General features: G+C 41.5%; 2 protein-coding genes across 6 annotated transcripts in view; both read left to right on the forward strand.

Annotated features, from left to right (window-relative positions):
• The window catches only part of golga1 (golgin A1), a 76609-nt gene extending 70853 nt beyond the window's left edge, over positions 1 to 5756 (forward strand). For all 5 annotated transcript variants that reach the window (XM_061766340.1, XM_061766336.1, XM_061766337.1 and 2 more), the window contains one exon: positions 5372 to 5756. In XM_061766340.1, coding sequence (XP_061622324.1) covers positions 5372 to 5452 — 81 coding nt within the window. In that variant the 3' untranslated portion in view covers positions 5453 to 5756. The remainder of the gene's footprint in view (positions 1 to 5371) is intronic.
• A 2294-nt stretch (positions 5757 to 8050) lies between these two features.
• Positions 8051 to 13401, forward strand: rpl35 (ribosomal protein L35). The gene is made up of 4 exons (XM_061766343.1): positions 8051 to 8177; positions 8783 to 8919; positions 9790 to 9871; positions 13213 to 13401. The coding sequence occupies exons 1-4, from the start codon at positions 8175 to 8177 to the stop codon at positions 13360 to 13362; spliced, it is 372 nt and encodes a 123-aa protein (XP_061622327.1). The 5' UTR covers positions 8051 to 8174; the 3' UTR covers positions 13363 to 13401.
• The last annotated feature ends 1874 nt before the right edge of the window (positions 13402 to 15275 follow it).

Below are 15275 nucleotides of genomic sequence, written 5' to 3' on the forward strand. Positions count from 1 at the left end.
TCACAAAAAGGCTGTTTTCTCAATTTTTTTTCCTCCAGAAAGACTGGGCTGAAAGTAGTGTAGCGTATACGGGTTAAATAAAGATTTAATTTAGGCGAAAAGAATGAGCTGGAAGCGACGCCTGCGTTACTTCTGGTTTAGCGTAATTTTATATTACAGCATTATAAATCAAGCTATTTTATCTAGTAGAAGGGGGCACCACGTCACTTTTTAAGTGGATAAAATTTAGGGGAAGTGAAGAGAAACCTTTTTATCAGTCTCATAATCTAAAGCTTGCTACACTTTATGAAATTTTGATAAGAGTTCTAGACGGCCAGAGGTTTTTTTCCTCGAACCCAAACACACACAACAATGCACGTAGTGAATTTTCTGAAAAATTTAATGAGATCTAATAGAGGGAATCTACAGGGAAACAACATAGGACAAAAAAGAAAAAACAAACAGAAGACAGACAATGTCAAAGGAAACTGACTTGTGATGTGAGGTTGGTAGCGAGCATGTGATGACAATGGGTATAGCTGGAATTCCTGTTCTCATTAATTTGAAACCCAAATATACACTACTCTGTACTTTAGTAGACCACAATGTTGGACTTACGTGTGTTGACCAATTCAGGCAGGTAGGTCGACCTTCCTGGGGTTGGCAAGGGCGCTCACAAGGGATGGTTTGAAGAAAAAGGAGGGAAAGAGGAAAATACGCACTTCACAAGTGCAGGTTGGCCGGCGCGCTGGCAGTGCCAATGCTTTTCAGGGAAAGCTCGCACCGCAATTGCTTCCCAACGGAGCCTCATCCGTAAACTGCCCCACTTCCAGAAGGGTAGCGGTGGGTAGTTGCCAGGTGCCTTCTGCGGTCCACGCTTGGCAGCGCGACAGGGAAGTTCGGCGTCTCCCAGCATCTGCCACCTCGTGGTGAGAGGTTGGGGGCTCTCCGGGCTGGGCCAGGCCGGCAGGTGGAACAACGAGAGAGTGAGAGAGTTCAGCGAGACAGAGCCAGAGACATAGGAGCTTCGACCTTTTTATCTGCTCCAGAGAGTGAGGCCGGCCCCTTTTGACCAAATGGAAGGCAGACTGCGCCTCTAGAATTGCATTTCATTTTAGTGTAATTTGTGGTTTAAAACCAGTGGAATAAAATATTAATTATTAGATTTAAGATAACAAGACCATTATTCAGAGTTGCATTGTCACACGCCCATCCTCTTTAATACCTGTAACAAATGTTTCAAATGTTATCTGATTGTTGAGAACACTAATATTTGCAATGTGGTATTTGTGTGGTGTGGAGTGAAACATTTCATCTGGTTCAGTTGACAATAGATTCGACATCAGCCATTCAAGTTTGCAGAAATACAGTCACTCGTGGCGTTCATGTAAAGTTCTTAAAATATTCAATCCCAGTCAAGTCCGGTAAAGACTGGGATTAATGAACCCGCGTCTGCAGTGGTATTCAGTTGCCTCTGGGTGCCGCGAGCAACCCGTCCATTGTCCCAGTTTGACTGGCCAAGTGTCACACCGGCGCAGCAGGGAAGAGACGCCTTTGTGAGTGAGGGTCTGTGGGCTGGCTGGTGGTGGAAGCTAATTAATTTAGCGTTCTGGTGCAAACTAGGTATCTTTTGTCTCCGCTTTGATGCTCCAGGTGCTGGTAATTCACTGAGCATCGGCGTGCAAAAGCCAATGTCTGTGTCTTGCTTTTGATGATCCGGCCATTTATCAACTGTACCCATAAGTGCCGCCAGCTTCTCTGGGCATGGGTAACTTACACATCTGTGAACGCACCATTAATACTGAAAGGTACATATAGGTTTTGGAGCAACATATGGTGCCATTCAAGCAATGTGTTTTTCAGGGACATCCATGCTTATTTCAGCAAGACAAAGATCCTAGACTGTTGAGCAACTGAAGTTGTACATAAAAAAGAATGGGAAATAATTCCCCCAACAAAGATTCAACAATTGGTGTCCTCAGTGGAAAATATGCCCCTGTCCCAGCTTTTTTGGAATGTGTTGCAGTCATCAAATTCAAAATGAGTGAATATTTGCAACAAAAAAGGTTTATCAGTTTGAACATTAAATATATTGTCCATCCATCCATTTTCTACACCAGTTATCCTCATTAGGGTTGCGGGTATGCTAGAATCTATCCCAGCTGACAGCGGGCGAGAGGCGGGGTACACACTGAACTGGTCGCCTGCCAATGGCAGCGCACACACAAACAACCATTCGCACTCAAATTCACACCTGCGGACAAGAGTCTTCAATTAACCTACCTTGCATGTTTTTTGAATGCGGGAGGATGCCGGTATACCCGGAGCACACCCACGCAGGCACGGGGAGAACATGCAAACTCCACATGGGCGTGGCCGGATTGGAACCCGGGTCCTCAGAACTGTGAGGCAGATGTGCTAGCCAGTCGGTCACCATGCCACCTAAATATCCAGCTTATCAGTGGAATTTAGGTTGAATATTATTTGCAAATCAAATGTTTTTATTTATGTTTTACACAACACCCCAACTGCATTGGAATTGGGGTTGATATACAGATACATCCATCCATCCATCCATTTTCTGTGCCGCTTATCCTCACTCGGGTCGCAGGCGTGCTGGAGCCTATCCCAGGCATCTTCGGCGAGAGATGGTGTACACCCTGAACTGGTCCCAGGGCACTCATAATCAAACAACCATTCACACTCACATTCACACCTACAGGCAATTTAGAGTCTTCAATCAACCTACCACGCATGTTTTGGGGATGTGGGAGGAAACCGAAGTACCCAAAGAAAACCCACGCAGGCACGGGTAGAACATGCAAACTGCACACAGGCGGGGCCGGGATTTGAACCCTGGGCCTCAGAACTGTGAGGCAGATATGCTCACGAGTCGGCCACCGTGCCGCCATATACAGGTACATCTCAATAAATTTGAATAAAAACTAAATTTAGTTAGTTCAAAAAGTAAAACTCATAGAGATGCACTACTTACTCTCAGAGTGAAATATTTCATGATTTTATTCATTTGTATAATTTTAATTATAGCTTAAAGCAAATTTCACCAAAATTCACTATCTCTAGAAACTAGAATATGTAACAAACCAGAAGCAATGAAAATTATTTTAATGTCAAAGTTAGGCAGTAATTTGCTCTCTAAAAAGTATTTTACCAAGTGTTTAATGAATCTATATATTTTGAGTACTGAATTTCTTTTAATTTTTTAAATTTTATTTATTGAGATGAACAGTGGGTACAGAAAGTATTCCGACCCACTTAAAATTTTCAATCTTTGTTATATTGCCTGCGATTGGCTGGCGACCAGTTCAGACCTCTCGCCCGAAGATAGCTGGGATAGGTTCCAGCACGCCCGCGACCCTAGTGAGGATAAGCGGTACAGAAAATGGATGGATTGATGTTATATTGCAGCTATTTGCTAAAATAATTTCCCCCTCCCCACGCCCCTCATTAATGTACAATGTACATGTTGACAGAAAAAAAATGGAATTGTTGAAATTTACCCAGATTAAAAAAGAAAAACTGAAATATATGAAAGCCATAGGTATTCAGACCCTTTGCTGTGACACTCATATATTTAACTCGCGTGCTGTCTATTTCTTCTGATCATCCTTAAGATGGTTCTACACCTTCTTTGGAGTCCAGCTGTGTTTGATTATGATGAGTGGACTTGATTAGGAAAGCCACACACCTGTCTATATAAGACCTTAACAGCTCACAGTGCATATCAGAGCAAATGAGAATCATGAGGTCAAAGGAACTGCCTGAAGAGCTCAGAGACAGAATTGTGGCAAGGCACAGATCTGGCCAAGGTTACAAAAAAACATTTTGCTCCACTTAGGTTCCTAAGAGCACAGTGGCCTCCATGATTCTTAAATGGAAGACGTTTGGGACGACCAGAACCCTTCCTAGAGCTAAACTGGCCAAACTAAGCAATCGGGGGAGAAGAGCCTTGGTGAGAGAGGTACAGAAGAACCCAAAGATCACTGTGGCTGAGCTCCAGAGATGCAGTCTCTGGAAATGGGAGAAAGTTCTAGAAAGTCAAAAATCACTACAGCGCTCCACCAGTCGGTGCTTTATGGCAGAGTGGCCCGACGGAAGCCTCTCCTCAGTGCAAGACACATGAAAGCCCGCATGGAGTTTGCTAAAAAAAAAAAACACCTGAAGGACTCCAAGATGGTGAGAAATAAGATTCTCTGGTATGATGAGACCAAGATAGAACTTTTTGGCATTAATTCTAAGCGGTATGTGTGGAGAATCCTGGACGAAAAGCTTCAGGACCTCAGATTGGGCCAAAGGTTCACCTTCCAACAAGACAATGACCGTAAACACACAGCTAAAATAACAAAGGAGTGGCTTCAAAACAGGTCCGTGACTGTTCTTAAATGGCCCAGCGAAAGTCCTGACTTAAACCCAATTGAGCATCTCTGGAGAGATCTGAAAATGGCTGTCCACCAAGTTCACCATCCAACCTGACAGAACTGGAGAGGATCTGCAAGGAGGAATGGCAGACGATCCCCAATTCCAGGTGTGAAAAAGTTCCCAAAAAAAAAATCATTCCCAAAAAGTCTCATGGCTGTATTAGCTCAAAAGGGCGCTTCTACTAAATACTGTGCAAAGGGTCTGAATACTTAAGGCTGTGTGGTAATTGTTTTTATTTTTTTAATAAATCTGCAAAAATGTCAACAATTACGTTTTTTCAGTCAATATGGGGTTTTGTGTGTACATTAATGATGGAAAAAAATTAACTTAAATGATTTTAGCAAAGGGTAAGAAGCTCGGTAGGGTGAGAAGCTCGGTCATCCGGGAGGATCTCAGAGTAGAGTCGCTGCTCCTCCACATCGAGAGGAGCCAGATGAGGTGGCTGGGGCATCTGATTCGGATGCCTCCCGGACGCCTCCCTGGTGAGGTGTTCCGGACATGTCCCACCGGGAGGAGACCCCGGGGACGACCCAGGACACGCTGGAGAGACTACGTCCTTCGGCTGGCCTGGGAACGCCTCGGGATCCCCCCGGAAGAGCTAGATGAAGTGGCTGGGGGTAGAGAAGTCTGGGCCTCCCTGCTAAAGCTACTGCCCCCGCGGCCCGGTAGAAAATGGATGGATGGATGGATTTTAGCAAATGGCTGCACTATACCGAGTGTAAATTTTAAGGGGGTCTGAATACTTTGCGTACCCACTGTACCTCTCGCTTTCTCTCTCTCTCTCTCTCTCTCTCTGAATTTTGAGATGTTGCAGTTGTTTTTGTCATGTACTAAAACAATACTGAATAAGTACAGTACAAAATGAAATGCTCAATACAGTTCCCTTTGTTCTGTATTCATTTGGTTTTCTTTCATTTAAATCTCAATGAATTACTTTCACATTGTTTTCCAGATGTCCTGGTTTGGATCCAAACCCTCGCCAAAGGGAATTATCCGGCCTTCAGTCTCAGGCTCTTCTACCCACTGGAGCTGATGGACTACAAATAAGGCATTGATCAAGAGACAGAAATAGGATGACCACCATCAGAAGGAAATCATTCCCTCTTGTGTGGCTCCAAACATGTAGTTGGAAGCATGCTCCAAAACTTTAAGCAGCATCTTGCAATCACACACTATCTCTGGCTCTGTGGGACAAGAACTGTTGTTGTTGTTTTTAATATATAATTTCTTTCAGGAGAAGGGCTGCATGGATGTTTTTGTAATCAGCTGTTGATTTTAAAAATGATACCACAAAGGTCGAAGCCAGTGGCTTCATTAAAGAAACATTTACACTGGAAGTCGTGTTGTCCTATTAGTTTTCACTTACACAACAGTCCTACTGTCCTTATTTTGCGTTAAGGGGACTGCCCCAGTTTTTTTCAGCAGTTGACGAAGTCTCATCTTCCTTAATGATCTTTTTAGCCCTTTGCCACAAAACAGGCCAAAAAAATGTCTTGTAAATTTGACAGACTGCAGAAAAGCATGTTAACAAGCCAGACAGTGAATGAATGGCTAAAAATATGGCAAAGTATGTGAAATCAGGGTTCAAAATGGTCAAGAATTGAGACATTCTTTGAACTTCCAGACGCTGTGGGCGTGTCGCTGGGTGCTCTGAAAATCCTGCCTCCAGCTGTCAATCAAATACTCTTCACAGTTCCTGTCTATCTGCAAGGCAATGCATATTGCTTTCGCTTTCATGCGTCGCACCTAGTCATTCTGCCTCTTTGTTACTGTTGAAATTCAGTGGTCCATTAATCAACAGATGGACTTGTCAGTGGGGGATTCCGTGGTGCACCCGTAGTGAGTTGCAGCCTTTGGTGGCCGCAGCCGGATGATCCCTCCCCCCCCCTCCTCTTCCTTGTCCGTGACGTGAGTGGCTTGAAAGCAAATTGCTGTTGCGCGGGACCTTTGCCGTGTACTCTAACCGCTGTCGGGCTTGTGTGGGGCTGCTGCTGCCTCGCAACACAACGCTCGTGGGGCCAGACGGCTGAGACGTTAGCCCAAATAACACCAAACAGATTGCACTTCAGTGAAGATGTATTTTTTCGAGATGTGGGAATACTTTGATGGCTAACTCAGCATACAGTGCAAAAAAATATCATTTAAAAATGGAAAAGCATGAGGAAAAAAAGTTTTTAACCTGGACTAATAAACATTCACACTGTGTGCTGACATCACTTCTGTTGGCAACTTATTCAATTTGTGTGCAGCATAAATGCTGCTTCACCATGTTTGCTTTGGACTCTGTGCTCCACTATTTGACCTGAGTCTGTAGATCTCAGATCCCTACTGGGTTTATATTCCATTAGGCTTTCTTTCATCTATTCAGGACCTAAACCATTTAGTGATTTATAGACCAGTAGCAGAACTTTAAAATCTATTCTAAAGCCAGTGTAAAGACTTTAAAATTGGAGTAATATGCTCGGACCTCTTTGTTCTGGTCAGAACCTGAGCTGCAGCATTCTGAATGAGCTCCAGCTGTTTAATGCTCTTTTGGGGGAGTCCAGTCAGAAGACCATTACAATAGTCAAGTCTACTTGAGATAAAAACATGGATGAGCTTTTCCTGGTTTGCTTCGCACATGCAAGCCTTCACTCTGGATATGTTCTTCAGTTGGTAGAAGGCAGTTTTATTCATTGATTTGGTATGACTTGAAAGTCAGCTCAGGATCTATCAGTACACCAAGGTTTTGGACTTGGTCTTTGGTTTTTAAAGAGCGTGACTCCAGGTATTTACTAACAGCAATCCTCCTTTCTTTATTGTCAAAAACAATCTCAGTTTAATTGAAGATAATTTTGGCTCATCCTGTTATCTGTTTTAGACAGTGACTTAACACCTCAATTGAACTGTAGTCATTTGGAGACACTGCTAGATATGAACTGTGTGTCATCTGCATAGCTATGATAGTCAAAATTAAAGTTCTGAACAATTTGACCCAAGGGTAGCATATATAGGCTGAACAGGAGGGGTCGAAGAACTGACCTTTGAGGGACCCCGTAGGTCATTGCCATTCGATGAGATTGAACACTTCCAATGGTTACAAAATAACTATTTTTCCTGAGTGGCTTCAGATGTAGTATAATTTTATCATTTTGCTGATTGGTGCTGATATTTAACCTGATGGCAAGCAAATTCATTGCATTTATCTGCTGTTCCGAGTTATGGGGTGAAAATGAGATTTAAACCATATCTCACAATTCAATTCACAACTCAGTCTTTGTGCATGTTTTCAGCACTTATCTCAAACATAAATGTATTTTGAAGCAAAACAGATTTTCGTTTCGGGGGTATATAATTTCTAACAATTTTCCATGGTTTTCTTGATAAAAAACAAAATCACTGGGAAGGCAATGTCAGATAGGACATAAAGTACAGTATTATGGAATCAGCTGCATTTTCTTCATGTTCATACCAGGCATTAAGATGAGCAAAAGATTGAACAAGGGTGGTCTAAAATATTTTCATGACTGTAGCCGTGTTATTAGATTTAAATAGTAATTTACAACTGGTTACTGTTAATCTGGGGATTTATTCGTTAATTCGTATTTGTGTAGCGCATACATTCAACATTGTTTAAAACTGTCACGCCGTGGCGCTGTTGTGTGCATGACGCGGTCGCAGACCGCAGAAACACAACGAAGAAGACATTCAACGGAAGCTACTTTTTGTTAACACGCGGTACGTCCGGTCTTTCCAGCAGGGTAGCGAGAGGGAATATGGTGGGTCTCTTTCGGTTCTTATGTAATTAGTACTTTTTCGTGTTTATCGTACTTTATCTTAGTAATAGTTGTTAAATATAATCGCATAAGCAATTTAGGTCCCTTTCTTGCTGGGTTTGGCGAAGTAGGCTTCACTCGACCACGTGTAAAATGCAGGTTTAAACGGCACTGAGTAGCGCCGCTTTGCTAACTTGCTATGTTCTAATGTAATGGCGACATTGTTAGCTTTAAAGCTAATTTCAGGGTATGATGGGCGTGGCTCGTGAGTAGCCTGTACTTTATATTATGTACATTGAATATTATAGGCCTGGATTGATCATTGTGTAATACGTGATCTAGTCACCGAAGAACGCGTGTGTAGCGAGGTTAAGAGTCGGTAAGCGTCACGTGACTCTCGTCTATGATGATATTTGTTGAGCTGATGTATTGCTGATGCATTCACAACTGCTTACCAAAAGACTGAGACATGAGTTGTCATTTGTGTGCACTGAGCTACCCACCTACTCCCGCAATCCTTATTTTCAGAGAGCTAGTGTGATGGGTAGGGTTCAACCTCCAACATAAACGGTTATATTTGACATCCTGTTAAATCTTATTTCATTCAGGCTAAGATCAAGGCAAGAGATTTGCGGGGGAAGAAGAAGGAGGAGCTGCTCAAGCAGCTGGATGACCTGAAAAATGAACTGTCACAACTCCGTGTGGCCAAAGTAACAGGCGGAGCTGCGTCTAAGCTGTCGAAGATGTAAGTAGTGTGTGAATGAATTAATCAGTTGTGTTCATGTTATCAGTTCAGTATTTACCCATTTTGGTTAAAGATAAGGCATCATGCTGGACATTGACTTAATCACATTTGTCATGGAGTGTGTAGAATAGATAAACTCAAATTTTGGTTTTATATATGCAGGAAGTCCTCGATTTATGAACGAGTTCTGTTCCTACGCTGGCGACGTAACAAGATTTTGCCCGTAAGTCAGAGTTCAGCGTTAAAGTCGAAATTTACAGCCAAATAAGTTTCGGATATTGTCCCACGTGATTGTGACAGCAAGCTCAGTGTGTGTGAGCGTGTGCGTCGATGTGCGAGACTGTGCAGGTGTCGTCCGGCGGGACTGTGAAGGAGGAAGGAGTCTCGCGCAGGTGCGAGTGTGTACAGTGGCAAGTGCAGTGACGGGAAGAGTAGCGAATAGCTAGCTCGTCGGGTGACCGTAGCAGGAAAGGTTAACACTTCGTATAAAGAAACTAAAATACATTAAAATAAAAAAATAAGATGCTGTACTTTCCATTACTGCTGAGAGTGTGGAAGAAGGCAAAGATACTCCTGCCGCACAAACACAGTCACGCACTGTGCACTAGCTAAGCAGAAACACTATGGTGCTGGGACAAAATGGCGGACGAGGCACGGTCGTCGAAACGTCGTAGGTCGAGTGCGTCGTAACTCGAGGACTTCCTGTACTACAGCCAGTGTTGGAAAGGTGCTTTGGAAATGTAGTTGGTTACAATTACACGTTAACCTGTTGAAAATGCAATGTCACAATTTAAATTTTCTGGTTGCAGATTAATTTTGTTTTTGCTGCAACTTTGTGGTCTATGAATGCGTTTACATTTTCTTTTGCAGCCGTGTTGTTCGCAAATCTATTGCCAGAGTCCTAACGGTCATCAACCAGACTCAAAAGGAGAATTTGAGGAAATTCTACAAGGTGAGGACGAGAAGTGTTTGGACAAACATTTCAGCATGGGACTTAGAGTTTTTCACGTCGACTCTTGTCGAATATATGTCGAGCTGATGCATTCACAACTGCATACCAAATTACTGAATCTTCATATCAATTTTCTTCCTGTTGCTTAAATCTCAGGTGTCAAACTCAAGGCACGGGGAGCCAGATCCGGCCTGCCATATAATTTCATGAGGCCCACATGAGCAAATCATGTCTACTTTTTTCTTCTGGACCAAAATTTTAAATTTTCATCACTTTTAATAACGTTAACAAATGGAAAGGGTTTTGAAATAAGAGAGGAGTGACAAAGGCTGGTGAATGCGTTTGGACCGTTTTCAATGGTACGTAAATTAAGATTATGTAAAAAAAAAAAAAAATGGGACAAAATTTTGACCTGAAAAAAAAGTCAAAAAATGAATCATGAAAACTGAGGTTGGACTGTATATGTAGGGGATTATAGTTATATGGTTCCACATTATAACTGCTCTCTATAGGAACCAATACAGTGCCATGAAAAAGTATTGGCCACCTTCTCAAAATCGTTTGTTTTAGATTATATATGTATATACATTTTTTTGCATAGTTTCCCCACTTTAGACAGATAGCTGGGGTAGCCTCCAGCACACCCGCGACCCTTGTGAGGATAAAGCGGTACAGGAAATGGATGGATAGAACTCAAGTGAATCTTCAGTGCTTTTTTAAAATGATTTCAATTATTAAGGGAAAAAAACTATTCAAAATTACCAGGCCCTGTGTGATAAGTTAATTACCCCTTAAACCTAATAATTGGTTGGGCCATCCTCTGTAGCAACAACTGAAATCAAGCATTTTCTCTTCCTTCTCTGCCCACTCTTCCTTGCAGAATTGTTTTCATTTTAGCAAAAATGGAGGGTTTTCAAGCATGAATGGCCTTTTTAAGGTCATGCCACTGCATTTCAATCTAATTCAAGTCTGGACTTTGACTGGGCCACTCCTAAACCTTCATATTGTGTGTTTTTCAGCCATTCAGAAGTTGACTTGCTGGTGTGTTTTGGATTGTTATCCTTCTGCAGAACCCAAGTGCGCTTCAGCTTGAGGTCACAAATTGATGGCTGAACATTCTCCTTCAGGATTTTCTGTAAAACAGCAGAATTCATGGTTTCATCAATCACAGCAAGTTGTCCAGGTCCTGAAGGAGAAGCAGCCCAAGACATCACACTACCACCACCATGTTTGACTGTTGGTATGATGTAGTTTTTCTGAAATGCTGTGCTACATTTACACCACCTTCCTTTGTGCGTTCCTTTATGGCCTCCTGGATGAGTCATTGCTGTTCCCTTGGGGTAGTCTTTGTAGGCCGTCCACTCCTGGGAAGGTTCACCACTGTTGCATGTTTTCTCCAAATGAGGATAATGACTATGCCTGTGTTGCGCTTAAATCCTCAAGCTGATAGATGTCAGTTATTTCTTCTTCTTTTAGATTGTTCTGGAAATTCTTTGGATCGTGTCATTTTGTTGCAGGATTTTTAGATATTTAGTCTGACTTTATTTTGTCGGGACGGATTCTGTGATTTCTTGCTTGAGCAGGTCTGGAGGTAATCAAGGTTGGGTGTGATCATGATTTAACAAGGGGAGTAATTACTTTTGCTAGTGATGGGCAAATGATACAGAGGCTTTGGAGCTTGTCACTTCTGAAGCGGAGTGATTGGAAAAACTGTCAGAGCTTGTATCAAAACACCAGTGTTACGTGACTTCAAAGTCATCACTGTTTGGCTTCGCACTTCATTACTTCAAAATGTTTCGCAGCTTTTCGATGGCTCATAGTCTTACAGTGTGTCATTGGTTCATGGCGTTTCATGTATTCTTTGGGTTAATCTGGAATGTGTTTTAGAGTATGGGGGAGCGCATTTGCATATTTTATTGTAATGACGTTATAATCATTTGGTATGAATGAACAAAACACTTGAATGACCATACAGAGTTTTCTGAACTGTTATTGCTGTCATGGGAAACGGTGACAGTGCTTCAGTTGTGCTCTTAAGAGGTTGCTATGGCTTCAGTTGTCCACCAGATGTCACTGTCATTGAAGCCTTGAAGCTTTGAATCTTTTTCGGCACAATTGTTAGGGACGTCTGTGCTTCATGAGGCTTCACTTGCCCACCACTAACTTTTGCACACAGGGCCAGGTAACTGAATAGTTTTTTTTTTTTTTTTTTACCATAACAAATGAAATCGCCATTTAAAAACAGCATTTTAACTTCACTTGGGTTATATTTGTCTGGTTTGTTTGATCTTGAACAAAGTGGGGAAACTATGCCAAAGGGACTTATCTGGCTCACAGGAGATGACACTTCTCCCACTTCTGCTGCTAAGACGAAACGGTGCTTTTACTCTGTTACAATGATCTAAATGCTGCTCGCTACTTTTATCAATTATTGCTTATTTCTCAACTTTTGTGCGCGAGACTACGACTTCTGCATTAAGCGCTGTTTTGAATTTAAGCGCTAGTGACGTTAAGTCTAGTTCACCAATCAAACGACACAAGAAAGTTACATGACCTCACACTATGTCTTCTATTGGGCTTCCCGGCCATAGGTATTAACACGAGATAGGCCAGCATGGCTGATTGTCGTGCCTACGTGGGGGCCATTTTGGGAAGGTCGTCGTTACTGTGAAGGCAACGGCGCGCTTCTCTTGTTTACATTTAGATGAACATAAACATCTTTCATATATTGTAGTATTTGTCTGGCACTGTCTGCAGAAAATGGCAAATGTTTTTTCTTTTGGGTGCTATTTACTCTGTACTTGAGTAATTATTTCACTGTGTACTTTTTACTCCTAGGTAATTTTTGGGAGGACTACTTTTACTTGAGTCATGTTATTGTCAAGTAACTACTCTTACTTGAGGACAATGGCTACTCTACCCTAACCTCTGGAGCGACCATCCTCTATTGCTACTATTACATCCTTTGAAGTTAATAGTGAAGCAAGCAATGATTTTAGTCAGTGCGTAAAGAGGAGGATGCTATTCATGTGGCTCAAGTAGAGATGAGCCAGGCTCAAGTTGGAGGCCAGAACAAAAAAGCAAAGAAATGAGGCAATTTTAATCTTAAATTTGTACATCAACATTCACTTGAGCGGTGTAAATAAATGTTTTTCTGCGTGAAGAAAATTTGTTGATTTTTGCCTTATTGTACTCTTCAATGTCTTCCAGATTGCTTAATTTATGTTAAAATAAAAAATCTCTGCGGGGGCCCAGGGGATCCCCCCAGATCCCCACAAGGTTTTGTTTTTTTGTCACCTTTTTCATGCCTTTGGTGTTTGCATGTCTGTAATTGGTTTTAGGGCAAGAAGTATAAGCCCCTGGATCTGAGGCCCAAGAAGACCAGAGCTCTTCGTCGCCGCCTCAACAAACATGAAGAGAGTCTGCGCACAAAGAAACGGCAGAGAAAAGATCTGCTTTACTCTGTCCGCAAGTTTGCTCTCAAAGCTTGAAATGTTTTATATCTACTAAATAAAACATGTTAAAGATGGGCTTTTTGTTCTCTCATTATTTACCTGCTTAGCCACCATGTTTCTGTCCACTGTACCTATACTCATGGGGAAGTGTTTAAAGTTCCTCCCTCTCACTGGTCAATGTCAGAATACATAATTCTTTCTGCAGCAAGCAGTTTTGTAGCATATAATGCACATGCACCAACTCTATATACTAGCAAAGCAACCCCTGGCAAAAATTGTGGAATCACTGCTCCTGGAGGATGAACATGTTTAATTTTGGAGAAAAAATGGTGAATCACAGATGTTTGACTTATTTTTAACTTTTATTATGACTTATTTTTATTTTTTTTATTAAGGATACCACCCTTTTGGCTTTATGAAACTAAAAAGGGCAAGAATAAATTGTCAATTGTTTTAGTGCAAGTAGTGAAAAAATTGCTCAATTCTCAGGAAAAGTTGGAATCATGACAAACACCAAAAAAGTACTTTTGTTGCACCACCTCTGGCATTTATTGGAGCTTGTGGTCTCTGAGGCATGGATTTAACCAGTGACACAGTATTCTTCATCAATCTGGCCCCAACTTCCTCTGATTGCTGTTAGCAGCTCAGCCTTTGTCGTTGACCATCTTTCATTTCCACCACAGATTTTCGATTGGATTGAGATCCAGACTATTTGGAGGCCATGATGTCGACATTGTGTCTTTGTTCGTTTTTCTGCTCAATGGCAAGATACGTGATCTTGAAAAATGTCATCGCCAAACATCCTTTCAATCGATTGAATAATTTTAATATCTCTCTCTAACCTTAAGCATTTATTGAAGATATAATTACTGGCATCTTCCCTGTGCCTTTACCTGGCATGTAGCCCAATATCAATGACTGTGGATATTTGCATGTTTTCTTTTTGCAATCATCTTCATAAATCTCATTGAAATGGCATCAAACAAAAGTTCCGCATGATCACCTTGCCCAATGCAAATTCTTGATTCATCACTGAATATCACTTTCATCCAGTCATCCACAATCCATGATTGATTGATTTATTTTTTGCCATCTGTAGCCTTGTTTTTGTCTGTTTGGCTGTTAAGGATAACTTTCGTTTGTCTTTTCTGCATGTAAATCCCATTTCCTTTCGATTTGTATTTTTTTTTTACAGTTTGGCCAATTTGTACCTCATTTGTTGTGCATTTTCTATTTTCAAGAATTACTTTTAAGTTTTCTATTTTGACGCTTTGAGCTCTTCCTTGGTCTACCTGGACGATTCCCTTTTACCACCTTCCCATTTTGTTTGTACTTGGTCCAGATTGTAGACTGCTGACTGGGAGCAACCAAGGTATTTTGCAACATTCCATTTTACCTTCTTGAAGAAGTTTAGAAATTCTCTCTTGTGTTTCAACTGACATCTCATGTTGGAGCCATAATTCCTGTCTATCCACTTGTCTGCAAGGTGTGAGCACTCTTATTTATCTGCCGACTAATTAATAGATTTAATCTGATGTTTGTTTTAGAACTGAAAATTACAAGATGATACCATATATTTTTTTCCTCAGAGTTGAGTGATGCCATATATTTTTCCTCTACTCTAATTTTCTCTCTGGCTTTTTTTGTGGAACATCCGTGATTTGCCTTTTATTCTCCAAAATTAAATGCCAGGAGCGGTGATTCTATAATTTTTTGCCAGCGGGTATATACAACAATGGAAAAGTAAGGGCAAACTATTCTAATATGACACACAGGCACCCTGGTTATGGCAGATGCAAGTTTGAAAATGTAATGTATGGAAAAAGTAAACCAAAGAATAGATGTTATGAGTCAGGACAAAATGACTCGAGTCAGTGTGGAGATTTTTTTTTTGTTTAAGTGAGGAAGGCTTCACTCGCCCAATGTTTTTTTTTTTCTTCTCCCCACTA

Source organism: Phyllopteryx taeniolatus, chromosome 3, assembly GCF_024500385.1.
Source record: "Phyllopteryx taeniolatus isolate TA_2022b chromosome 3, UOR_Ptae_1.2, whole genome shotgun sequence".
Classification (NCBI taxonomy): Eukaryota; Metazoa; Chordata; class Actinopteri; order Syngnathiformes; family Syngnathidae; genus Phyllopteryx; species Phyllopteryx taeniolatus.

Bases quoted from the DNA above. Each gene is read 5' to 3' on its own strand.
- rpl35 (XM_061766343.1), top strand. The intron at 8,920-9,789 runs GTAAGTAGTGTG...TTTCTTTTGCAG, and splicing joins GCGTCTAAGCTGTCGAAGAT to CCGTGTTGTTCGCAAATCTA. The intron at 9,872-13,212 runs GTGAGGACGAGA...AATTGGTTTTAG, and splicing joins ATTTGAGGAAATTCTACAAG to GGCAAGAAGTATAAGCCCCT.